General features: G+C 35.8%; 1 protein-coding gene across 3 annotated transcripts in view; it reads right to left on the bottom strand.

The window, feature by feature from the left end:
• The window catches only part of ADAM10 (ADAM metallopeptidase domain 10), a 135,460-nt gene that overhangs the window by 69,030 nt on the left and 38,460 nt on the right, over positions 1-27,970 (bottom strand). For all 3 annotated transcript variants that reach the window (XM_036107032.2, XM_078079275.1, XM_036107034.2), the window contains exons 3-4: positions 10,098-10,216; positions 7,472-7,630 (exon numbers count right to left, since the gene is read on the bottom strand). In XM_036107032.2, coding sequence (XP_035962925.1) covers positions 7,472-7,630; positions 10,098-10,216 — 278 coding nt within the window. The remainder of the gene's footprint in view (positions 1-7,471; positions 7,631-10,097; positions 10,217-27,970) is intronic.

Genomic DNA, 27,970 nt, shown 5'->3' with positions numbered 1-27,970 from the left:
TTGTTTTTCTTTTGTTTTTTTAGGACAGAGGATGAGTTTGGAGGAATAAAAGAATGGCTAAGGCAAACCCCAAATGTCCTTCCCTCTTCAAACTCCAGGAGATAGGAGTCCCTTTCTCCCGAACACCCTGTCCCCATTCCCCACATCCAGTCTCTGTTTGGGGAGGGTGTGGAGAGCATGGGAAGAGAAGCATAGTATGACTGTCCCTGGGAAGGAGAGGAAGCTGAAGGTGGTCCCCCTTTCCACCTGTACTCACAACACTGATCTCCCAGGAAAGAGAGATGGGAAGCTGGGTGAGGCATGTCCTTTCCCACCTCTGGTTTTTAAGAAGAAAGGGTTAGTGTTGGGGGGCCAAGTAGATCATGGGCATCAGGTCAACAGGAGCAATGTTGCTCCATTATTCCGATCAATTATAAACAGAATCACTAGACTCTAAGATGCATTAGGATAAGAACCTCTGTGTCCACAGTATTTGAAAGTGTCTTACACAAATTATGCACTCAAATGATATTAATAAATTAATCATGTCAACTACACTCAAATTTTAAAATAATTAATCAATCATTAAACCTGTAAAACTTATAGCTGAAACCTGTAATGAACATTTATACTGATTTAATATGACCATTATTTCCATTTATTCAATCTGGGACTATACCCCTATACACAGAAAATGGGTGAGTCCAGGGCAAAGAAGATGCCAGTTTCCTTTCCTTTCTGAAATTCCTGAGCTGTGGCAGCTAAAAACAAATATTACTGCAGCCAGAGTTACAGCTACCTTTCTCCTGTCTTCAGAGATTCTTATTCTTATTTCTAACAGCCAAAAGTCTACCCTATGTTCAAGGTTCAAGTCAAATGCCATCTCCCCTAAGAAGTCTTCCTAAGTATCCCTAAGGCTTCTTCAGTTTGTACTACCCTCAGTGCTTTGATGACATTTCAGTTAAGCATTTATCACATTCTGACTAGATTACTGACTGAAGATTCCCCTGATGGATTTCTTTAAGTCTTAATCCTTCCTGTACATACACAAATCAACAAACACTTGTTGAATTTAATTTTTCAGTCAGCAGCTGGTTTCCATTCCTCTTCAAAGGTCATCCATTAATCAAAGACCTATAAACTGCTGACTACAATATCCTCCTATTAGCCTTCATTCCACCTGCAATAAGTAGGAACTGTCTGCAACTTAAAAACTGTTTCTACATGAAAGTGTATTCTAAATCTCTAACTACTTTACAGATTCACTATAACACAGACCTTGTTCAAAATTAGGGCATGTATGCACATAAATTCCTAATTGTATATCAATGTTATTCTTAATTGCATTAATTTATTTACAAAACAAGTAATGAGAGGAAAAAAACTTATTAGTTACCAAACATCAGCAACACAAGAATAAACAGACACAGAGTACAGACCCTCAAAGAGCTTACAGTCTAGCGGGGTATTAGACATATAAACAAGTATCCATTTAAATACTAATTCCCTAAGTGTTAAGTGTTGCTTCAATCATCCACAGTTAATAAAGTTAAATATTGGTTGATTTTAATGTACTCAACCAGTCAACAGCTGTTTTCCTTCCATGCCTCTTCCCAGAGGTCAATCATATGGCCCACTGACCTGTAAACTGCTGGATTCAAAACACAACGAGGACTCACCAATATATAAACGGCAGTAAAGAGAGGTACAGCCAAAAGTGAGGAGCCAGAAAGGCTTCTAGACTATTTCTGAACTGCGTTTTGAAGGATGAGTATTGGTTTGGGGGAGACAGAATCTATACACAACTCGCATAAGATGAATGTTCCTTCTGCTCTCTTGCTTCCATAAGGCTCATCTTAAATTTCCAAAACGTCCCCTCTCTAGAGCTCAGGTATTAGACCAAGACAGTAAAAGTCCGTAGTATTTGTTATATCCTTTTTTTTTTTTCCAAAATGTATCATATGTAAAATGATCTTTAATCAATCAATAATTGATGAGTTTATCAAAAGCTTTAGAGTTGTTTTATTTTTAATAACCCAAAACAGAAACAACCCAAATGTCCATCAACAGGCAAATGCATAAAGATGTTATCCACACAATAAAATACTACATCAATAAAAAGGAATGCACTATTAATATACACAAACAATATGGATGAATCTCAAAAATATTATGCTAAAGAAGCCAGATTTTTTTAAGACTACATAATACATAAGTGCATTTACATAAAATTCTACAAAATGCAAACAAGCCTGCAGTTCAGTACTTGAGGAAAGAAGGGTTGAGAAGAAGAGAAGGATTACACTGAGTAGGAGGAAGCCTTTTGGGGGCAATGGATACATACACTATATTGATTATGGTAACAGTTCTGCAGATGTGTCAAAAAATTACCAAATAGTATACTTTACATGAGCAGTTTTGAAGATAATGTATACCACAGCAATGTCTATAGTAAAAAAGGGGAAACAATCTAAATGTCCATTTAGTTGATGGGTTGGTAAATAATATATTCACCAATGAAACAAGAGATTATGATGCAACTATTTAAAAGAAAAATGTTAATGGTGGTAGACACACTTCTACTTCATCAACGGCCAAAAATATTTTATATAGTCGTTTGATAATCAGCAAAATCAAAAATATCTCCAGCTCTAGAGGAAAAGTAGTTAGATATCATCCAATTTTCGAAGAGATAAGGGATATTCAAAATCTGGTCTAACACCCTCATATTATACATAGAAAATAAGACCTACTTACTTGCATTAAAAAAGTTAAGACCTTCCCATAAGGTCACGAAGCTATTCTAGTGCATCATCCCGATTTCCCTTCTAACTCTTTTCTCATATATACAGCATGCCTCAGTTCTCTGACACGTTACCTCTTGTGCTTTTTTTCCTACCATGTCTGCCACTAATTTGTTATGTTCTTGAGCAAATGAATTAAACCCTGAAGCCCTTTTAACTAGTTGATCTACAAGGTCACCTTTAAATCCATAATTATAAGACTCCCTAAGCTGCTGAAACCAGTTATATCCACATCAATGAATTCCTAGTGTAATGTCTGAATATAAATACATAAGATAGCAAGACTGCTTATGTAGATTATCTGTCTGATCTCCAAATCAACCATGAACAAAGGACTAAGTGGTATTCTTAACTTGTTGTAACTGTTCACGCTTCTATGTCCTAGGAGAAAGTACTTTTTACCACCTAAGTACAGAACTGAACAAGTATGAATTTTAAGCTGATAAATACATGTGGTTATCACCATCACATAAGAGTATCAATAAGCACCTAGAGAAGTTACTGAACATTTTCTTTTCTTTTTTTTTTTTTTTTTAAAGATTTTATTTGTTTATTTGACAGAGAGAGAGACAGTGAGAGGGGGAACACAAGCAGGGGGAGTGTGAGAGGGAGAAGCAGGCCTCCTACTGAGCAGGGAGCCCGATGCGGGGCTCGATCCCAGGACCCTGGGATCATGACCTGAGCCGAAGGCAGACGCTTAACGACTGAGCCACCCAGGCGCCCAGAAGTTACTGAACATTTTCACTGCAAACTGTCTCTGTGTTCTGGTACTGCCTCAGAAGCCATATTCCCTAAGATTCTCTAGAACAGCAATATCATTTTCCATGGTGGCTTCATACACTTATGCCTACAGTTGCAAAAACAATTATTAAAAGAAGGGTAGCCAAATTCTCATCAGAACGCCTACCCTAAGTTGGTATACTTCACCTGTCATTTGCTTCTGCTGAGAATAAACATACAGGGATACTAAATTCACTCAAGCATATACACAGTGATCTAAACAATCACATAGTAGTTTAGTTGTGAAAGTAAATTATTGGCACTTAAGCAAATTATATGAAAATAATAATATACATTAAAGGAATGTCCTTCCCCTATTAATTAGTTGCAAAGTAGAACATCCACTGCTAAATCAGTGAGGAGAGAATTTGGCTTAAAACAACAATAGATGCAAATGTGCCATTTTAGAAAGGCTTATAGATTTCAGAAGAGCCCCAGAAATCCTTGGAGCAATGTTAGAATTTACAGCTTTCTACCATAAGTGAAGCAGACGAGCACATGCTTAAGAACACAAGATCCATTATCAAGTGACATAAGTTTTCTAAACCTTAATTTTCCTCATCTATAAAGCTGGGGACAAGGGGATACGATATGTGTGCCTATTACACTTTATAGTGTTATTATAAAGATTAAATGAAGTAATGTAAGCAAAAAACTTTATATAGTGACAGGACACATTAAACAGTAATAACTTTTCTTACTACTACCATAGTAGTACTTACTAGTACCATAACCTTAGGTATTCTACACGGAAAGGTTAAAGAGCCAATTAAAAGTAAGTTATCTAAGACACATGAAAAAGTGCTCAACATTGCTCAGCATCAGGGAAATCCAAATCAAAACCTCAATGAGATACCATCTCACACCAATCAGAATGGCTAAAATTAACAAGTCAGGAAACAAGAGATGTTGGCAAGGATGCAGAGAAAGGGGAACCCTCCTACACTGTTGGTAGGAATGCAAGCTGGTGCAGCCACTCTGGAAAACAGTATGGAGGTTCCTCAAAAAGTTGAAAACAGAGCTACCGTACGACCCAGCAATTGCACTACTGGGTATTTACTCCAAAGACACAAATGTAGTGATCCGAAGGGGTATGTGCACCCCAGTATTTATAGCAGCAATGTCCACAATAGCCAAATTATGGAAAGAGCCAAGATGTCCATCAACAGATGAATGGATAAAGAAGATGTGGTATATATATACAATGGAATATTATGCAGCCATCAAAAAACAAATAAACAAAAAGTGAAATCTTGCCATTTGCAACGACGTGGATGGAAATGGAGGGTATTATGCTAAGCGAAATAAGTCAATCAGAGAAAGACATGTATCATATGATCTCACTGATATGAGGAATTCTTAATCTCAGGAAACAAACTGAGGGTTGTTGGGAGTGGTGGAGGGGTGGGAGGGATGGGGTGGCTGGGTGACGGACATTGGGAAGGGTATGTGCTACGGTGAGCGCTGTGAATTGTGTAAGACTGATGAATCACATACCTGTACCTCTGAAACAAATAATACATTATATGCTTAAAAAAAAAAAAAAAAAGAGGATAGTAGGAAGGGAAGAATGAAGGGGGGGAAATCGGAGGGGGAGACAAACCATGAGAGACTATGGACTCTGAGAAACAAACTGAAGGTTCTAGAGGGGAGGGGTGTGGGGGGATGGGTTAGCCAGGTGATAGGTATTAAAGAGGGCACATATTGAATGGAGTACTGGGTGTTATACGCAAACAATGAATCATGGAACACTACATCAAAAACTAATGATGTAATGTATGGTGATTAAGATAACATAATAAAATTTAAAAAAAAAGTAAGTTATCTATCCATCCTCTAGAAGAGGGAGGGGTAAGCAAACTACAGCCTGCTGAACAACTCAGTTGTTCGGTTTGCCGTTCAAGCGAAGGAAAGTTTTTACATTTTCAAATGGATGGGAAAAAATTACAAACAAAATCACTCTAAACATTACTATTTTTAAGCTATAATTAAATAATAATAACAAAAAGAAAAGGCCTCCTTAGCATGAACATTCATTTTTTTTAATGAACATACATTTTAATTGGACAAGTAAAAAATAAGAGCTGAAATCAATGGTAAAGTTAAATGCCAAAAGGAATAGAAAACTCAGTCACATCCAGTGTCATTGATCCTCCAAGCTAAGTCCTCATCTTTGAGGGAAAAGAAAGGCTGACATAAAGGAAGATATTTGGAAGTTACTCTAAGATGGAAAGTGGAAAAATGCAATTATAGGACAGGAAGAAATAAAAATGCAAAAAAGGAGCAGAATATGTTTAACTTACTTACAAGTAGATAGGAGAAGGAAGGAAATGAGAGAGATGTAATAATAGAAATCATAAAAGGCAGAACGAACACAGTATAGGGTGCTTATGGGAAGTATAAATCAGCAAAGGATAAAGTCTGATTATAATACAAATAAAAACAGGAGTTTAAAATCTGTCCATACTCTCCTCCTCTCCCTCCTTTCCCATAAGGCCTTGTTTGATTTTGAGAAAACATTATAAGGAAAATGTTTCAAGATTTTATTAAGTGTCTATAAAGAGTCTGCTCCAGAGATTAAATAATATTTGCAATGTTAAAGGAGCAAAAGAAACAGAAACCACATTTGGAGAATTTATACACTCTGACAGGAAAGGTAAACCTGCAAGAAGATTAAATTACTAAAAAAATTACAAAGTAACATACAAATCAAGTAGATAGTAATTCTGTTGACAGAAAGAAAGGAAGGCAAAGGAATTCATATTCCAGCTTGTTAAGAAGGACTATAGCATGAGCTTGAGAAAAATCTAAACACCAGGAGGGGAAACTGGAAAAGGAATCAAACAGGGATGAATAAAAATAAAGGCAAGGAGCATTAAAAGTATGTATATATAGATATAGGCAAGTAGCATTAACGAATTTATGAGTTAGCAAGTAGCTAAAATCATAAATGCATCCTATCGAGAATAATTATACTATTTTCTATAGCAATCCAGCATCAGAGATAACAAGCAGTTGGATAGACTGAAGAAGTATGGAAACTGTCAGAGCTGATGGAGCAAAAAGCCAAGATGGTTAGGCTTTCCAGTACATTATTAGGAGTGAGAATGAAATTACTGACAATAAATTTCTGGCTGTAGAACAGAAAATGAAGCCAGAAGGAAGGAGCCAAGTTAGGAAAATAGGCAAAAAATGAGAGACTAGTCTAATTATAGTCAAAAATAAAATATGAGTATTCAAGAGGCATTATAAATTAGAGGAATGTATTTCTGTGGTATTTCAGTAAAGCATTCTTGTGACTGGATGACTGTGAATATATGGACAATGGTAAAATTAAACGGTGAAGTCTAAGTACATTTTCTACCCTTAAAACACAGAAAAAGAACTCTCCCAACAAATTACCATCATATAAAAACCAGGATAGAGGACAAAATCCATCATGATAAACCTGGAGTCTTACCAAGCTGAAGTAAAATCATTATTTCAAGATTCCAAAAAGAAATACTCGAAGGATTTAGAATTACAAAAATATCTAAAATATTTCTTAAATACTACATAATAGTACACAAATACCCACCCTGAAATTTACATTAGAAGGAAAGCCACACACACAAAGGCATTATAGCATTAAATGACTGGCTGATATCAGAATATAGAATTTCCATTTCAATCAGAGTTGGTTGACTCATAGTTCAAATAGAACTGGTTGTATCATATCAACAAAGTAGGACTGGCATGGACTGACAAGGAAATTACCTCTTTATATAGGTCTACTATTTGTTAAATTGAGACTTTGGCTGTGAAACTATTTTCTAGCCTGTTTAATAGCTTAGGAAAGAAAACAACTCAGGCTTCGTATGTCTCCACATACTTTTAACTATTTATATGCCTTTAATTTAAGTACTTACTAATATCATCTTCATGATAAATGACAGAATGAAAGGGCAGAGTTCGGTCTTTAATATATCTCTCTGCTGGCTCAACATAAAACGTGCCACCACGAGTCTGGATGAATCCTTCAAATCTTCCATCAATAACAGACCCATGGCTAAAACTTCCTTCTTCACCTATTAATGAAAGCAACAAACACTTGAAAAATTAATTTGCATGGAAATGTTAAATTCATTCTCCTTTAAAAAGCCATTCTAATATATTTTAAAAACCTGAATACAAATTTATTGGGGAAATTAATTTTCACATAAAATATATCAAGAGGAATTTGAGACGTGAACAGCAACTAGTACTTAGTTAAAATCTATACAATTACTAGATAACAACAGTGAGAAATAGAACATCTGTCTCACTGACAATCATATTCCCAGCATCTAAGCACAGTACCTGGCAAGAATTCAATAGTCATTCAATAAATGTTAAATTAACTTAAGCTCAGAAAGAGGCAAGCAGATCCACTGATAAAATATGCACTTCCAAAATAAAGATATTAAAGTATCTTTTGAGGAGTGCCTGGGTGGCTCAGTCAGTTAAGCGTCTGACTCTTGATCTCAGCTCAGGTCCTGATCTCAGGGTCACGAGTTCAAGCCCCGCATTTAAAAAAAAAAAGAGAGAAGAAAGAAAAGAAAGAAAAGAAAAGAAAGTATCTTCTGAGGTTTTGCTCTAATTACCATAAGTAAAAAAGTTCTTTTCCCACTGATATAATCTGCATGAAACTTTTGGCTTCCTTTTTTTATAAATACATTTTTTAAGTAAGAAAGTACCAATTATTTCAGAAGTAGTTTGAACAAAAGCATACCAACAATCCTTCTTAAGATATTGGATTTGTAATACTGTCCCATCAATTATACTTCCCTAGTGAAAGAAAATACAGGGAAAAAAGGGTATTTTGAGATATTTGCAAAGAAAAGCTGAGCGCCAACCATCAAATGACATGAAGTGGAAAGTAGGAGGATGGTACGTTAAAAGTTAAATTTACCTGTTAAAATTTTCTCATTAAAATAAGTATCAGGCTTTCCACAATTTCTAAATTATAGATTAACATTAATTAATTGACTGAATTAACTAAGGACTGATGCTAAGAACCCAAGACACTGGTATTTTAAATGACATGATTTCTATCTGCAAACTCATTTAGTCTTGTACTTTTCTTGACCATCGCCTAGCAAAGAAGGGCAGACACTACAAAGTTATCTGCCCAAAAAGATAAATGATCAAAGGAATAATGGTTCAAGGGACGCCTGGGTGGCTCAGTCGTTGGGTGTCTGCCTTCGGCTCAGGTCATGATCCCAGGGTCCTGGGATCGAGCCCCGCATCGGGCTCCCTGCTCCGCGGGAAGCCTGCTTCTCCCTCTCCCACTCCCCCTGCTTGTGTTCCCTCTCTCGCTGTGTCTCTCTCTGTCAAATAAATAAATAAAAATCTTTAAAAAAAAAAAAAAGGAATAATGGTTCAATATTAAAAGCCTAGACTGACGGAAAAACACTTTCCTTTGTTTACAAAACTACAAGAGTACATAAGACTTTTTATTTATTAATGCCTCATTTATCTGGCATAATAAAAAATTAGAAACATTTTTAAACAATTTTCCATAATGTTATGATTTTGAGTGGAAATCTCTCTAATATGTAGAAATGAAATTTAACTTTCAGTTAACTTTGTCTTAATAACTGAGAATCATCTTCAGTATTTATTAACATACAGTTATAACAATATTTTGACCCTCTCTAGTACCTCCAGAAGATTTTGACTGTTCTTTCCACACTACTAAACTGTCAAATGTAACTTTCTCTTGGGTTAAGTGTGCTCCCCATCCCCCCAGTACCTTCTTAATCAGTTGTAGTAAGGGAAATTTGTTAGAATTGTGAACACAGCAAATAGATTCTGAGGCAGGAAGGCCCTGAAAGGATTTTTTTATGAATGACTTTGTCACATTATTTTTGGCTGTTAAGATGATCTTTATAGTTTCCCTTTAAGTTTCTTCTCTCTAGGGCGCCTGGGTGGCTCAGTTGGTTAAGCGACTGCCTTAGGCTCAGGTCATGATCCTGGAGTCCCTGGATCGAGTCCCCACATCGGGCTCCCTGCTCGGCAGGGAGTCTGCTTCTCCCTCTGACCCTCCCCCCCTCATGTGCGCTCTCTCTCTCTCTCTCTCAAATAAATAAATAAAATCTTTAAAAAAAAAAAAAAAAAGTTTCTTCTCTCTTCTTATAAAACACAGGTAATGTTTTGCTTGAAAGATCAGAAAATTAGTCATTAAAAACTTTTTAAAAAGGAGCAGAGTGGCGCAACGGAAGCGTGCTGGGCCCATAAAAACTTTTTAAAAAATTAACAGTTTGTAGGTATTGAGAGAATCAAAACTACGTATCTTTCAAAAGCCAGGCACTGTATAATCCAATATTAAATATACATATAGAGATAGGTCCAAGGGTTACTTTATTCTTCAAAGACTGTTATCCTTCGTGATATATTTAAATCTCCTCGGGATTTATCCCACCTCTCTGAAATATATGCCTATAGCTCAAAATACATGCATTTCTTTGTGTAGAAAAAAACTAAAGAAAGGAATTCTTCTAAGATTCAACTTACCATAAATATGTCCAGTGTAAATATGAGAGGTATCATAATCAAGTACTTCATTTGATGTTTCTACTTTAAATTCATCACTGAAAAGGGATGTATCCCTCTTCATTCGTAGGTTGAAATGTCTGCAAAACAGGGTGGAAAAGGGAAAAAATGAAATTAAAAGGATCCCAATTTTAAACTTTTTTTTATTAAAAAGTCTGCAAAATATAAACTGTTTCACACCATTTGTCTACTTGGAAATACACTTTACAAGATTTTTCTTATAAAAATTTCGCTCCAAAATTCAACCTAGTAGCTGTGATACAAATCTAAATTATATGTAATTAAACAGTAACTGTCTAAGATACATTAAAAATTAAATGCCGATAGGCTGATTCCTATATGGGGTAAAACAAGTTAATTCCAACAGCAACTAAGTTGCTTGGACATAAAAACAAGCTTCTTGACCCAATTACTATTATTCACCACTACCTGTCTTCCCTCTTTAGTAATTCTGCAGCTTTGCCATTTTCCCCTACTTTTCACAACTTAAACAATACATTTAAAAAGTGGCATCTATATTAATGACTCTCCTTCAGAAAAGCAAGTATGCATGCTCTTTTACGTATACATACACACACATCCCCTTTCAACTCCTGTATGTTTTCCCTACGGCTTCTAATTCTTCTAATTATCATTAGACCATCCTCAATTTGAGAAGCCAAAGACCGGGCACCTGGGTGGCTCAGTCATTAAGCGTCTGCCTTCGGCTCAGGTCATGATCCCAGGGTCCCTGCTCGACGGGAAGCCTGTTTCTCCCACTCCTACTCCCCCTACTTGTGTTCACTCTCTCATTGTCTCTCTCTCTCTGTCAAAATAAATAAACATATTTTTAAAAAAAAGAGAGAGAGAAGCCAAAAGACCATGATATTAGCTGAAATCATACTCATTCTCAATGGTCCTCTATAAAGGAAAGAGAAAGACCAAAATATTGAGGTGAAATTAAATAAAGAATCTAGGGTTTGAATCAAACTATGAATCAAATCTTATGCCTAAAATCTACTAGCCCAGGATTCCGTTCTGTTAAATAAAGACAATACGTTCTGTCTTGTAAAACCCTTGTAAGAATGACAGCTTATAACGCATGTAAAGTCATTAACACAGCACCTGGCACAGAGGAGCTGCAAAATAAATGGCAACTAATTAGCTATCATTACTAAACTCTTAAAAGTAGATCAAGTCTCTTTTATAATTGTCATAAAAGTCTGCACACAGCACAATTTCTCCTCAATGAATCTGAACCTAAGTGTTCAAATAGCAACCCCCAAATGTTAGTAGGATGTAGAGTAACTGAACTGTCACACATTGCTGGTAGAGTATCAAATGGTGCAATCACTTTGGAAAACTGACAGTTTTTTTAAAGTTAAACATATAAAAACCCTATGACCCACAATTCTACCCCAAGAGAAATGAAAATATAAAACGTAAGTCCACAAAAACAAATTGGACACAAATGTCCATTGCAATTTCATTCAAAATATACAAAAACTGGAAATCAGTTTTTCAGTCAATATCAACAAGTAGAGATAAAAAGACTGTGGCTTATTCATACAATGGCAAACTACTCAGCAATAAAAAATGTCAAACTACTAAAAATATGTACTTTTGTGAAGACACAAAAGAATATATATAGTATAATTCCATAGATATGTAATTCTAGAATAGGCAATAACCTATCTACAGTGACAGAAAGCAGATCGGTGGTTGCCTGGGGTGAAGAGAGACTAAGAGCAAAGGCGGATGAAGGAACTTTTTTGCTATGAGGGACATATTCTATATCCTGATTTGAATGGCAGTTACACAAATATATACATTTGTCAAAACCTAACTCATACTACACACTTGAAATGAGTACAGTTGACCTTTCAACAACACAGATCTGAAGGGCATGGGTCCACTTACCCACGGATTTTTTTCCCCATAAATACAGTGCAGTACTGTTTTCTTAGTAACATTTTTTCTCTAGCTTACTTTAAGAATACAGTACATAATACATACAAAGTATGTGTTCATCAACTGTTTATATAATCAATAAGGCCTCCCGTCTACAGCAGTCGTTGAGTTTTGGAGGAGTCAGAAGTTGTATGTGGATTTCTGACTGCATCGAGGGGTTGGCGCCCCTAACTCCCACACTGTTCAAGGGCCAACTGTATATTATTTTATGTAAATTATACTTTGTGCTCACTTCAGCAGCACATATACTAAAAAATATATATAAATTATACTTCAGTAAAGTTTATCTTAAAGGAAAAAAACTCATTTTTTTTTTTTTTTTTTTATTTGACAGAGAGAGAGAGAGACAGCTAGAGAGGGAACACAAGCAGGCGGAGTGGGAGAGGGAGAAGCAGGCTCCTGGCCGAGCAGGGAGCCCGATGCGGGGCTCGATCCCAGGACCCTGGGATCATGACCTGAGCCAAAGGCAGACGCTTAACGACTGAGCCACCCAGGCGCCCCAAAAAAACTCATTTTTCAAGTAAATAAGGGTCAACAGGGTATACTCATTAGCTTCAGAAAGTTGTGTCCCTTTTTCAAATTTTTCTATTTTCTATTTTCCTTTTAACTTCATGTCAATCTTGGCACTCTTTTGAGGCTGTATTCATTTTCTACTTGCCTAAAACTCTCACCAAAAAACTCCTACAGCGTCCCAGGTGCTGTGACAAGGACTCTAGACTAGGAAAAGGATCCTTAGGGCCTGAAGTTTTCCATCTCCTGGCAGCAGTAATCAAAAAGTCAAACATATCTTCTAAACGGGAATTCCGCAAAGTTAAAAATAGACTACCCTGAACAAACAGGAATCCTGCCTGAATTCTTACTGCCCATCCCGTCTTTTCATAAAATTTCTTTTGCTAACTAACAGACAGGAAATTCTTGATCATATATGCAGGTATAAATAAATACATTATTTTTTAAAGGATCACAATATTTTGAAAAATCATTAACTTATCATTATATATACTTTTAACTACCTGTACAAATACTATCTGAAAAAGAGCATCTTCACTAAACAGACTAAAACACTAAATGTCCAAGGGCTTAGTATATTTATCATCCAAGATTTATTATTCAGCAAAACTGTTATACCCTATAACCATTATAAGCAAGAGTATACTCTATATGCAAAAAAGGGGAGTATAAGCTTCAGAAAGACATTTAAACTCAGTAATCTATCCTACACTCCCTACCCCCACAAAAATAGTTTTACATCACTTAAAATGTTTAAGCACACAGGAACCCTAGAGGGAAGTTATAACAGAAAGAATTTAAAAACACTTGAAGTAGGTCCCTTCCAACCCTGATACTGACAGCATAAGAAAATCATCTCACATGTACAAAACGTTATTCTCCATACTGATTTAAATTGGACTAAACTATATATAAAATCAGTTCTCAATTATCCATGCACAATCAAGTAGCAGTATAGATAATAAAACAAAAAATCAAACTTAGATCATACCCCCCAAATGCACTGCTTTTATTAACATTAATTTGCATCTAAAACATGTATCAACAGAAGAGGGAATGGAACGATAGTGAGCCTGAAAGGCAGGTAAATGATAGAAAGAAGCCAGATTGAATTCAAGTCTGTCACAATCTATGAATCATATGTTATTTTGCCATAATAAAAAGAAATAAGTAAATTTTAAAAATGATTGTATTCAAAAGAGCTGGAGTATAAAAAAAATTGTGTGGCCAGAGATATCCTTCTTAGTGATAAAAGCTCCAAGAGAACCAATTGAGATAGTGACATTGTAATGATAATGAGATTAAAACATTCTTCCCAAATGTATATAGGTTTATGATTTTCACAGCATTTTTACCTATGTTACTACATATTATCCTCAGAGTAACGCTGCAAAGGAGGTATGATGAATATTTTTATCAAAGGGTATGACTCAAGGTCACAAGACTAGAATTAGGACTAGAACTCCAGTATTTGGTTGCTGCATCTTGCTCTGTCTACCATAACACAAATGCATCTCAAGCATGTGATTTAAAAAGTCAAGCTAATACACGCTGAGTGCTGTAGTAGTCTTAATATAATATTATCAGTCTCCGCAAACAAGTCATCTTTTAAAATCTGAACAAATGCAAATAAAGAGATAAAAATATAACCTTATTTAATTTTCAGTAAAAATTTTATAATACCACCATAAGAAATTTTCTTTATTAATGGTTAAGCCACTTTCAAGAAAAAGGCTAACCTCTGTCTCCTTTTACAATGTTTCTTTCAGTAAGTTTAATTTTATTATTATTATTATTACTATATACCACACTGTCATCAAAGATAAACTTTAGATTTTCTTTGGCATGGAAGATGCTCTGTTAAAGAACATTACTTGCACCTGGAATGCTTTTCTACTCTTAGATTTAACCACTATATTGATTCTACTGATCAACAGTATTTTGTCTCTCATCTTGATTATAGTATTTCTACTGCAATTCTTTCTTGTTTTCCTCAGTGGCACTACAGTAAAGCTGTAAAGAATGGAGTGAAATTATAGGAGGGCAAAATCAGTTAACAAATGACAGTAATTTGAAAAAACATACCAAACAGATTCCAATTCTCTAGCTTCACTGCTTTGAAGATCTAGTTGTACCATATGGTAATAACAGCTGGTTTTCCTTTCTAGGCTTTAGAAAAGCACTCTACGTCTAAACCAAACAAACAGTAAAGGTACCTGAACTACCTTTGGTGCAGAACAACAAAATAAATTTTGTTTAGGATATGACTCTATAAAAATTTCTGGAACGTCATGTACCCTCTACATCTTTATATAAAGAAGTACCTTTCCTGTATATTACAACAGTTAGAACAGTAAGAATACAGAGTAAAAAGAAGTTGCCTTTGTCCATACAGTTGCTATTTTGGCTAATGAGAGTATGGCTCTGATTCTCAGAAGAAAACGATAAAGGGTACATCCCTTGAACTGAAGTCATATTAGAACAAAAGCCTCAACTAATGAAGTACCTTGGTAACACAGGGAAGAACCCTGAGAGCAAAAGCCTTGCTTAAAAGTACATCAGTGTAATCCAGCAGTCCCAAAGACCAAGACTGTCATCAAAAACAGAGGTCTATCATGTCTAAATGGAACAGGTCTATGGCAGACCTGGCTCAATGACTCCTAGAAATAAAACTGTACTACTTAACAGGACATCCCTGATGTCTCTAGATGTTATCTCTTAACACTCACTTTATTCTTTTATTTTTTTAAAGATTTATTTATTTATTTGACAGAGAGAGACACAACGAGAGAGCGAACACAAGCAGGGAGAGTGGGAGAGGGAGAAGCAGGCTATCTGCCGAGCAGGGAGCCCGATGTGGGGCTCGATCCTAGGACCCTGGGATCGTGACCTGAGCCAAAGGCAGATGCTTAACAACTGAGCCATCCAGGTGCCCCAACATTCACTTTATTCTTAATAAAGATCCTTGAGTCTCCATCCAAATTATTTTTTAAGACAAGCTGCCAACATTTAATACCATACTACTATGAGTCATATATCTAGTTTACTTCCACTAGCACAATTTTTGAAACAGAAAAATCCTTTTTTCAAATGATCTTTTAAAAGCCAATATATATATATTTTTAAAGGATAAAATGAACGGGTTGGTAGAAGGGGAAAGGGCACAGTCCGCCCACGGGCACCCCACTGGGCAGTACCTGAGGCAACCACCCCAGAAATTCTAGGGCTATACAGTTTGAAAGACCTAGTTCCAGGCTTAACTATTGTCCCCAAGGTAAATTACTTTAAACAAGCAAAAAAATGTATGTGAGAATCCTCAGTGAAGATAAAAATGAAACTAAAACCTGAGCTAAAATGAGTAACTTTATCCTGTGTAAGAAGACAAACAGATCATTAGTTTAAGTCTTTCCCATAAAAGGAGAGCCAAGGGGAAGAATCTGCCATAATGGCATCATTACAGAACATAAGATTACATGTATTTTACGTTACTTGAGAATAAATAGATTTATCTATTGGACAGGGGAAAAAAAGGTTTCTGTAAACACCTTCTGACTTTATGCAACTATGTTAACTAAACAACTAGCAAGCAAAACTACTGAATATAGACATACCTCATTGTTTTTTATTATCTCTACACTCAACATGAGGCCTGAACTTACAACCCCGAGATCAAGACTCTCCATACTCCATACTCCAACTGACTAAGCCAGCCAGGAGCCCGCAGGCATACCTCATTTGATTATGCTTCACTTTATTATGCTTTGCAAATAGGGTGGTTTTTTATTTTACAAATTGAAGGTCTGTAGCAGCCCTGCATCCAACAAGTCTACCGGTGCTATTTTTCTAACAGCTTTTGCTCACTTCCTATCTCAGTGTCACATTTTGGCAATTCTTACAGTTCTAACTTTTTCATTATTATTATATTTGTTATGGTGATCTGTGATCAGTGATTACAACTTGCTAAATGCTCAGATGATGCATTTAGCATTTTTTTTTAAGATTTTATTTATTTATTTGACACAGAGAGAGAGATAGCGAGAGCAGGAACACAAGCAGGGGGAGTGAGAGAGGGAGAAGCAGGCCCCTTGCCAAGCAGGGAGCCCGGTGTGGGACTCAATCCCAGGACCCTGGGATCATGACCCGAGCCGAAGGCAGATGCCCAACGACTGAGCCACCCAGGCGCCCTGCATTTAGCATTTTTTAACAAAATATTTTTTAATTAAGGTATATACATTTTTTTTTTACATACAATTCTATTGCACATTGAACAGACTATGGTATAGTATAAACATAACTTTTTTATGCACTTGGAAACCAAAAAGTTCATCTGACTTGCTTTATTGCAATATTTGCTTTACTGCAGTGGTCTGGAACCAAACCTGCAATATCTCCAAGGTATACCTCTATAAAACACTAAAACAATGACAGGATTTAAGAGTTACTCAATATTTAATATAAATCAAACATACAAAATCGTAAAAATCACCTAAATTTATTAATTTCACAGATCAGATAAGGCTGATTTGACCTAGATCACACAAATAAAATCAGAGCTTGAATCTGAACCAAACTCTCAAACATTAATTCAAAAAGATATATGCACCCCATGTTTACTTAAGTATTTACAATAGCCAAGATATGGAAACAACCCAAGTGTCCACTGATGGATGAATAGGTAAAGATGATGTGGTATATCTATGCGATGGAATACTACTTGGCCATAAAAAAGAAGGAAATCTTGCCATCTGTAACAACATGGATGAAACTTGATGGTATTTTGCTAAGTGAAATAAGTAAGAGAAAGACAAATACCATATGATTTCACTTACACATGGAATCTAAAAAATAAAACAAAACAAAAACAAACTCATAGATACAGAGAATAGACTGGTGGTTACCAGAAGAGAAGGGAGTTGGGAGGTGGGTAAAAGGGATCAACTGTATGGTGATGGACAATAACTAGATTAAGGGTGGTGATTACTTCTAGTATATACAAATACCGAATCATAATGTTGTACACCTAAAACTTATATAATGTTATACACCAATTTTACCTCAAAATCAATCAATAAATAACAAATTAAAAAACAGGGGAGGAGAGCAGAAGATAAGGTAAGAGAACAGAATCTAGCATAGAGAAGGGATTCCAAAACCTTTGCTGAATTAATGAAGACTTGTCTGGGCAGCTAGCAGGTTATTCTTCATGTGGCAAACACCCTAAAACATCTCTATGACCATATCCCTTCAAACTACAATATTCCCTATTTCCTTTTTGGGGCAAAGTGAAGAAGGGAATTTGCCCCTCTGCATTCAATCTCAGTATTTCAGATCTCTCTCTCTCTCTTTTTTTAAGATTTATTTATTTATTTGAGAGAGCGTGCGCACACAAGTAGGAGGGGCAGAGGGAAAGGGAAAGAGAATCCCAAGTGGACTCCTCACTTAGCACAGAGCCCAATGCAGGGCTTGCTCTCACAACCCCAAGATCACAACCTGAGCCAAAACCAAGAGTTGGAGGCTTAACCAACTGTCCCACCCAGGCGCCCCTCAGATCTCTCTTTTTTTAAAGATAAAACCTATCATTATCTCTTCCCTATGCTCCTCAATTATTCCACTCCTATCCACATTTTCGTTCCCCTTTTAACTATCCAGATCCAGAGAGGCCTGAGGATCCAAACCCCTCCTCCAAGCTCTACTCCCAGGCTCCACCCATCCAACTGTGGCTATTCAAGTATATCACGTTTTCTTCCCCATGGGTGAGTACTATACTCAGTTCTTATCCTAAGTCTCCCTCCCACTTAAGATAAAGTTTCTGATGAAGAAGAGGTACTGCTGCTCTGCTACAGCAAAACACTTGACAGCTTTTTGATTTGCCTCGCTGATTATCCCAACTTCCAGAAGAAAAAGAACACAATGATAAGAATTTCTACTCTACACTTAATACTAATAACTATGATCAACTGGATGATTAAATGACAAGAACTTAGGAAGAAGATACCACCATCGGGGCGCCTCGGTGGTTCAGTGAGGAGAGCCTCTGACTCTTGATTTCGGCTCAGGTCATGATCTCAGGATTGTGGGACTGGGCTCCACGCTCAGCAGGGAGTCTGCTTGACATTGTCTATCTCCATCTCCTTCTGCCCCTCCCCGCTGAACTTGTGCATGCTCTAATAAATAAATAAATCTTAAAAAAAAAAGATACCACCTTCATCTTATCACTTTATAGTTACTAAAAAGAAAAAACAGCATATGATAGCAAAGGTTTCAATACAGCAGATTCTTAAATGTTCACAGAAAGCACAGGTAAAATTTCCTATTTGGGGACTTGAAACACATAGAAGTGAAGCTGAATGACCATATCTCAAAAACATCATCCAATATTACATTGGACAAAGTGATCTCTAAAGTCTCTCAAGATTTAGAATGTGAAAGGCTCACTCAGTTTGACAAGTGGGAATAAGCTATTTGTAAAACTGAAATGTTAGAAGACTTTGGGAGTCACGTACACGGTCCAAACAGTTTTACTATGGACCAAAAACAAAAACAAAAAAACAATGAATACTGCTCATAACACAACTGTTTGTCCCATACCACCATTTCTAAGATTCTTGATATGCTAGACTTTGTGTTCATACATAGTTTGCTGCTTCAGCATTATTCTCCCAGAAACGACAGTTTTGGAACTTAACTAATACAAAGTGATTATAATTTAAGATTTCAGAAATGCATACAAATTAACAATTAAATTAATTAATGTGTTTGTGCATCATACTTTTTTTTTTTTTTAAGATTTTATTTCTTTATTTGACAGAGACACAGTGAGAGAGGGAACACAAGCAGGGAGAGTGGGAGAGGGAGAAGCAGGCTTCCCGCCAAGCAGGAAGCCCGATGTGGGGCTCGATCCCAGGACCCTGGGACCATGACCTGAGCCGAAGGCAGACGCTTAACGACTGAGCCACCCAGGCACCCCTGTGCTTCAAACATTTAAGTAAAAATTAGCCATGCTATACTAAAAAGATAACTAGTGTCCTTGTAATCAATCACCACAGAATTAGTAGAGATGGTTAGTCAAAGATATTGGCCGATAGGCGCTTGTAACCAAAATGCCTAAAAACATATTGGCTATTTTCATGAATCATTAGAAATTCACACCAAAAAAAAGTTATCTTGTTACCCTATTTATATGTGACTATGAAGTATCCAAATCTGGACTACCCTGTGCAATTAGATCCAGCAAGATCATCAAAACTAGAGAAACTCAAAGGGTAAATAACATAGATTAGAAATATTGCTAATGTTCAGCATAACAAAAGCAAGAAGCAGCAACTCACTGTTCCCCTCCTTGAAACATTGTTTCCCTTGGCTTCTAGGATACCACACTCTCAGGTTTTCTGCTTTTCTTACCACTCATCAGGCTTTGCTTCCCCCCCCACCAACCTTAAATTGTTGGCATTTAGCAGAGTTCTCTCCTAGGCCCTCCTCATGAATTTCACAGAACATGTCCAAAACTGAACTTACGATTTCTCCTCAAATTTATAGCTGTTCCAATATTCCTTATCTAAATAAGTGGACCCAGTAGCCACTCAGTTGCTCAAACCAGAAAACAGTCCTCTTATAACTCCTCCTTTTATACCTAACTACGTATCAACCAAGTCCAATAAATTCTACCTTTAAAATATCTTAAATCAGGGCGCCTGGGTGGCTCAGTTGGTTAAGTGACTGCCTTCGGCTCAGGTCATGATCCTGGAGTCCCGGGATCAAGCCCCACTTCGGGCTCCCTGCTCAGCAGGGAGTCTGCTTCTCCCTCTGACCCTCCTCCCTCTCATGCTCTCATTCTCTCTTTCAAATAAATAAATAAAATCTTAAAAAATAAATAAATAAATATCTTAAATCTACTCACTCTCCTTCATCACCTCTAATACCAACTTAATCCAGGCTACCATCTCCCATGAGGACTAGTGCAACAGCCTCAATGCATTTAGTTTAACTCCCTTCCAAACTGTTCTTCATTTGCAGCCAGACTGAACTTTTTAAAACTTATACAGTCACTTATCATTAAAAACCTTCCAAGGCAGGGGCGCCTGAGTGGCTCAGTTGGTTAAGTGTCTGCCTTCGGCTCCCAGGGTCCTGGGATCGTGCCCCACATCGAGCCCCGCATCAAGCCCCTCACCAGGCTCCCTGCTCAGTGGGAAGCCTGCTTCTCCCTCTCCCACCCCCCTGCTTGTGTTCCCTCTCTCGCTGTGTCTCTGTCAAATAAATAAATAAAATCTTTAAAAAAAAAAACCTTCCAAGGCTAAGTAAAAAATCATTACCATGACTTACATAAACTCTCAAAGATCTGGCTCTTACTTACATCTACAGCCTCATTTGGAACCATACTCCCTCACATTTTAAGATCCCTCATATACCGAAATCCCTTCAATTCCATGAACATGCCACTTCTCATCTTCGTATCTTTGCACATGCTGCTTCCTCTGTCTAGAACACATTTCACTCCCTTCTTTGGCTAACCACCTCCTCTTCTGTCATCCTTCCAGGATCAGTTTAAATGCCATCTCCTAAGAGTGGCCTTCCCTAACCTCCAGACAAGATGGCATCCCCAATGCTCCCATAGCAATCTTCTGAACATTCCTTTCTTAATATTTATCACAGCTGTTATTCCTAATCCAACACCTGCCTTTCTCATGAATCCATGAACTCCTCACCAGCAAGGACCTGTCTGTTCAGTTAGTCTATTACTAGTGACTACTAAAGTGCCTGGAATACATTAGGTGCTTAAAATATGAAAGCGGACTTAGTAAATTACAGCATATTAAAACTACAGAAACATCTCTTGTAGCTCAAATAAATTTAAACAAAAAGAAATGCACAATGTACTTTTCATTCAATCCAGAGATCAAAATTCCATTGAAATGAATCTGTGGTTTAGGGTTAAAAAAAAAAAAAAATACTGCTACATTACACAACTATATGTCCCGTAACAACATATCTAAGATTCTAATGCTAGACTTTCGGTTTATATTTGATTTGTTGATTCAGCATTATTCTTCCCATACAGACTGTTTTAGAACTAGTTTGAAGTGGTTAAAAGATTTCAGAGACATACACAAATTAACAGCTTGATTTTATCCCTATGTGTAAGTATAAAAAATATTTATTAACCCTCCCCCCCAAAAAAATGTCAACCCAAAGAAGCAAAGACTTTTAAAAAGTTAAAAAAGAAGTTAGAAAGTTTTATGATACAACCAAGTGAGGAATCTCAATATTCAGCTTTTCAAAAAGAAACTATATATATGTGATTACCAAAGAATTTTTAAACAGTTACCAGTTTTAAAGTAGCATACAACTATACAAGACTTCACTGATGCTTAATAAAACAATCCTAACAAGCATAAAACCAATAAACTAAACATACCCATTCAACAGTTATATAAAGGATTTTCAAGTATAATGAAATACGATAAGCATTTAAATAACTTTTAGTTATATAAAACCCTTGCTACACTTTTAAGAAACAGCACAACTTACATAGGGCTTAATCAATTGAATACAGAAAAGAAAAAGAAAAAAAGGATGGCTATGAATCCAAATGAAATCTAAGTTGGAGAATTTATCTCATAAAAGACCCAACTGCACATGCAATATTTTAGTATGAAATATAATTTACAATTGAGGAAAATGAATGATGGGCTTTTCTACTACTAAAATGTACGTAATTTCTGACATTTACTGTCTAGATCAACAACTCTAGAAACTCTGACATCAAAAGCCTGGTTTGTTTTTTTTGTTTGTTTGTTTGTTCGTTTCAAGATCTTATTTATTTATTTGACAGAGAGAGACATAGCGAGAGAGGGAACACAAGCAGGGGGAGTGGGACAGGGAGAAGCAGGCTTCCCGCGGAGCAGGGAGGCCGATGCGGGGCTCGATCCCAGGACCTGGGATCATGACCTGAGCTGAAGGCAGACACTTAACGACTGAGCCACCCAGGTGCCCCTCAAAAGCCTGTTTTTGATGAACTTTAGAGGTGATGAGGTATCAAAAGAGTTAAAAACAGTCAGAAAAACACTTTTTTGGCAGAATTTTTATTTTATTTTTATTTTATTTTAAGTAGGCTCCATGCCCAATATGGGGCTTGAAGTTACAACCCTGAGATTAAGAATTGCATGCCTGGCACCCCAGAAAGGTACTTTTTATACTCTTACACTTCCATTCCCTTTTCCTCCCCTGAGCAGGAGGAAGCTCAGGTTTTGGGGGGGGTTTTTTGTTTTTTTTTAACACTCATTCCATCTCTTCCACATAAAGCCTAGCTTAGTGCTTAAAAACATGTAAAATAAAAATGGTATTTCAATTGAAATCATATCTAAGAAGCTAAACTCAGAGCAATCATCAGCTCTCAACTTAGCTTCTTAAATACAAAATTAACATGAATCCAACTCAGCTCTTGTTTTTCCTTATGATTCAAGAAGTAATTCAAATAGCCAGTGTCTCTTCAGACTTTTAACATATTTGTTAGCTTTAAAAAAAATTGTTAGGCTTTTAATTTCTGTGTAAAGAGAAAACAGGCAAGAATAAAGAATATCACCTCCTAGGAAATCCACATCTGACACAAAAAGCAGTGTGACATATAGCTTAATAATATATGCTAAAGAGTACTGTATCTCACATAAAGTAGGTACTAAATAAATACCCTTTTTCTTTATAAATTTTTGCTCCAACCTGCTCAAATTTTGCTGGGAAAGATTTCAGCGCCAAGTCAGTATTTTTCAAAATTTTGTTTTTCCTCATGCATAACAATATTTTTATATAATTCAAATTTATTCTCTTGTTGTTCTTTACGAGCTGGCATCTGTTTGGGCTCCCTGGATTCTTACCTCTGCTTCTCAAAGTGTGCTGGTTTTTCCACAGAGTTAAAAGTGTCCTAGCTTTCTGCTACCTCACTCATGGTATGACAAAGATAAAACCAAGATACTTCCAGACTAACCCAAATCCAGTCAGGATCCATCAAAGGGAATATTTACGTCTTTTACAGATTCCTTGGGCCACCTTCTTGATACCCTCATATATGAGCAGTAGGGAGAACTTAAGTTCTAAACTCCAAAAGAAAATGTCAAATCAAATGTCTGACCATTTGTTTCGAAAAGTTTGTAAGCATACTATTAAAAGGCATTAGGAAGAATTATCTTGTCAAATAAGAAAAAAGAAACGTATAAGTTCTCCAAAACATTATCTGGAACTTAAGAAAAAAAATCTGGTATCTTTCTATACTATATACAAATCATGTATTAGAAACAATTTTTGATTTATTATGTACGCAAATAATTAAACACAGAGGCAGAAAAAATAGTCTATTACTGACTACACAGTGTTTTGACTTTTGTAAATTTAGTTACTTGAGTGTTATTAATATATTTTATAGAATTTTAAAGCAGGAAGGGGCCTAAAAATTATCGTGTCCAAAATTCAAGGTTTTACTGAGGAAACTGAGGCTCATAAGAAATCTCTAGATAACACATGTGAAGTTAGTAGGGAACTCCGTCTCTGAATTACCACTGTACTCCCTTTCTCTACCTAGTTTATGACTGGTTCAATATACTTATTATCCTTCCTATAAAAATCACAAGTTTCTTTATTAAGTGGCTTTCCGCTCAAATGAAAAGTTGGTAGATGTGAACCATCAAATCTATAAAAGGCTGTAAAGTTAGACAAGTGGTGAGAAGACCAGAAAATAAAGACGACTGTCCATAATTTGGAAAACAAGGTAAGAAGGAAAAGGTTCAAAAATACATATATACACAACAAGAAAAAACAGGATCTAATATAACAGTATATGCATACTTCCTACCAAAAAGATAAACTATATTATTTCAGAGTTCTCAGATATTCTTTCTACTTATTTTTCTTAAATACCACTATGAAGAAGTATTTCAGAAAATTTACAGAAGTTCTATTAGGAAAAAGGAATAGTGGAATGATCCCTCATGCTTCTCTTCAATGATAGTTGCAACAAAAGGCATAAATTAAAAATACATATACAACATCAGAATCTCACTGTGAGCTATACTAAAAATCACTACTAAACAAGCTTGCCATTCTTCTCAGGCTATACTAACTAATACTCTTGGGTAAGTCCAAGAATACTTATTTATTCTAAATTTTCATCTATTTCAATATAGGACTATCATAATATTTCAGCGTATTATATAAAACCCAGACTTGAACAATATAAAATTTACATTTTATGAAAGTCACACTAGCAAAATTCCTAATGAAACTGCAGTGCACTGGTAATGTACAAGCCTAAAACACAAGACCATAAAGTCAGGGACTGTAGGATAAAACATGTCTTTTACTAGTATCAAAGTAGAATAAGGGAAGGGAATAACAACGGACAGTTCCTGGCACATCACACACTTTCACATGAACAAGAGGACTGATAAAGAACAAATTTTCCACAAGTATTTTAAAAATCCTGCACCCCACAATACAATAAATCTGCCTGCTACTTACTGATTAGGAACAATCGCTAAAAAGGGTGAGATATTCCAGACTGCACAATATTTAAGCTGAAAATCTATTTCTTAATATTTTAGTGTATTTTATTATCCATCAAATTAAATATGCAATAAGCAACTGATACTTTACTTTTTCTGATTAAACTCTCTGGTAAGGGCCAGACCTAAACAAAAGTATTAATTATATACCTCCCCTTGTCAGAACTTTATGCTTATAAATGCTGTGTTCCCTTCATAATGCTTCATTCATTCATTCACTCATTCAAATAACTTAAATGACGACCATCTATATAAAAAAGGTAAATACAACTTAGACTTTGCCCTTCAAGTTTGCAGGGAACAAAAGACATATGCATGTAAACAAAGTTCTAATAAAATGTACTAAATGCTATAATTGATATATACATATTGCTAAGTGAGCTTAAAGAAGCAATGCTCACTTAGGCATCCCATTTATCAGAACTTATCCAAGTGAAGCAATTTCTGAAATCAAGAAAACTGATTTCTAATTTCTCAGCAAAACTAAGAGTATCTTTTAACCTAGCATCTATTATCAAAATATTTTAATATCCTAATGAATATTACTGAAGTATGTTACAAAATACTTATCTTTCCCTAACAATCTTTCCTGTAGCACTGCCTCACATGACTTTTATTTTCAAACAACTTCAAACTTTATTTCAAGAGCAATGGTTTTTCATGGAATTCTTAAGAATGGACTGTGGGCTTAAAGAATCTCAACATTTCTTCATTTAACATTAGTATCTGTAAACTTGGGATGTGATATACCCTTTCTTATTTAGGAAACTTGGGAAGCCAGTTGGAAAGAAATTTGCTCATATACTTAAACATAAAACAAAGAGCACAAAGAATGACTTTAATACACACACACACACATACACACACACACCCCCCCAGAGACTGTGCTAGTATTCAGAAATGCAAGTCATAAACGTCTAACTAAACAGAATAAATACCTTTTCAAGTATTTTCCCTTTTTCTAAGTTAACTGCACAGTATTTATTATGTTCTGTACTTTATTAAAATATAGTGAGATCTGATTCTAGGGGATTAAGCCTTACCATATAATCAGGAGAAATAAACTCTACTTGATTATTTTTTAAAAGATGAAAAATAGATAACAAGTCTAGCCACAATGCACAAGGACAGCACACATTGGGGCACAAGTGCTTTTTTTTTTTTTTAAGACTTTATTAATTTATTTGACAGAGAGAGAGAGCACAAGCAGAGGGAGTGGTAAGCACAGGAAGAGGGAGAAGCAGGCTCCCCTTGGAGCAGGGAGACTGATGCGGGGCTCGATCCCAGGACCACGTGAGCTGAAGGCAGACGCTTAACAACTGAGCCACCCAGGTGCCCAGGGCACAAATTCTGAGACAGCATGAATATACAAGTATAACCACTGAGACAATAAAGTACAATACCTCAATTTGGATCTATTCTAGAGAATGTAGTGTGTGTATATATAGTTGATTAAACAGATTTCTGTTAAAAGTACCTAAGATGACCACTTACACACCGCATGAAATTTCCTGGCTCCAGGTCCTTTGTTGAGAGAAATAAGTAAGAATAAGTTCTCCATCATCTGAATATCTATAGTATTTTACCTATAAAGCACCATATCACATTTTCCTCTTATAAAATGACTAACACACATCTTGCTGCCCCTATTAGATCTATGTTTGATTTGTTTCTACCACCCACAGCCTAAACTAAGTAACCTTTAACTAGCAGTCAATAAATAAGTTTTTGGATTAATAACAGCATGCACACTCACATATGCTCACTCTCACATGCTCACTCTCACTCACACACATAAATACACCAAAAGAAGACAGGGGAGCCTAGGAATTTAGTTTTGCCACAAGTGCGGTATGAATCACGTGACAGATAAAAATAAAAATCTATCATATAATAGAAATGTGGTATCCAAACCAAAGGCAGCCAGAATCTCAACTTTTCCTTCTGGTAGTTACACTATATTTGGAATATAGTATTAAACTTATTTTGAGGTGGTCACTAAAACCTTAGGAAGGCTTAATGATTGCTTATTATTTCATGGTACTAATAAAGAATGGGTAATTTAAAAATATCTGAAGATAAGGTTCACAGAAATTTATATGAATTGCTGCCACTAAAATTTTTATCTAGAAAATCAAACAGACCCTAAAATGAATCTTTTTACCTCCTTTATATCAAAGTAAGAGATTTTATAACTTATAAGTATTTTTTTCTACAATGATCATTACTTTTTAATATGGAAAATAAGTTAATTTAAGTAATCCATTTATTTCCATGCATAAAACACTGTAAGCTTCACAGCATTTATTATCTGATTTTTCATCCATTAATACCTTTCTTAAGCATCTGTACATCTGTACTTAAGCATAAGTACAAATAATAAACATTACTAAATAGTAGCCAGGATGCCTTCCTGTGAGGAACAAAAAATACAGTTCTAGAAAAATAAATATGAAATACAGACATGAAAAGGAAGACAGAATGAATCAAATGCCAATGGTACATTTCACCTATTTAAAGGCTCCAAGAAAGGTGTAAGTAAATCTTTAAAGAAGAACTTTAACAGTACATTAAAAGATGATCAAGATTTAAGATAAATGACACAGAAAACAAGCTGTTCATGGCATATTCAGCAATTAGATCATTCTGGATGAAAAAGACACTTAATGTTGGGAAACAGAATAAAGCTTAGAAAAATAGACTAGAATTAATTTAGAGAAGTTCTTGAAAGCTAACTTAAGAAATCTGGCTTACAATCATTAATTGAAGACTTTAGAGCAATAAGCTGACATGAAAAAGGAAGCATTTAAGGAAGAGTCATCTTGT

This window comes from Halichoerus grypus, chromosome 8 (genome assembly GCF_964656455.1).
Source record: "Halichoerus grypus chromosome 8, mHalGry1.hap1.1, whole genome shotgun sequence".
In the NCBI taxonomy this organism is placed as follows: Eukaryota; Metazoa; Chordata; class Mammalia; order Carnivora; family Phocidae; genus Halichoerus; species Halichoerus grypus.
Note: the sequence above shows the minus strand (reverse complement) of the source record. Positions and strands in the feature narration are given on the sequence as shown.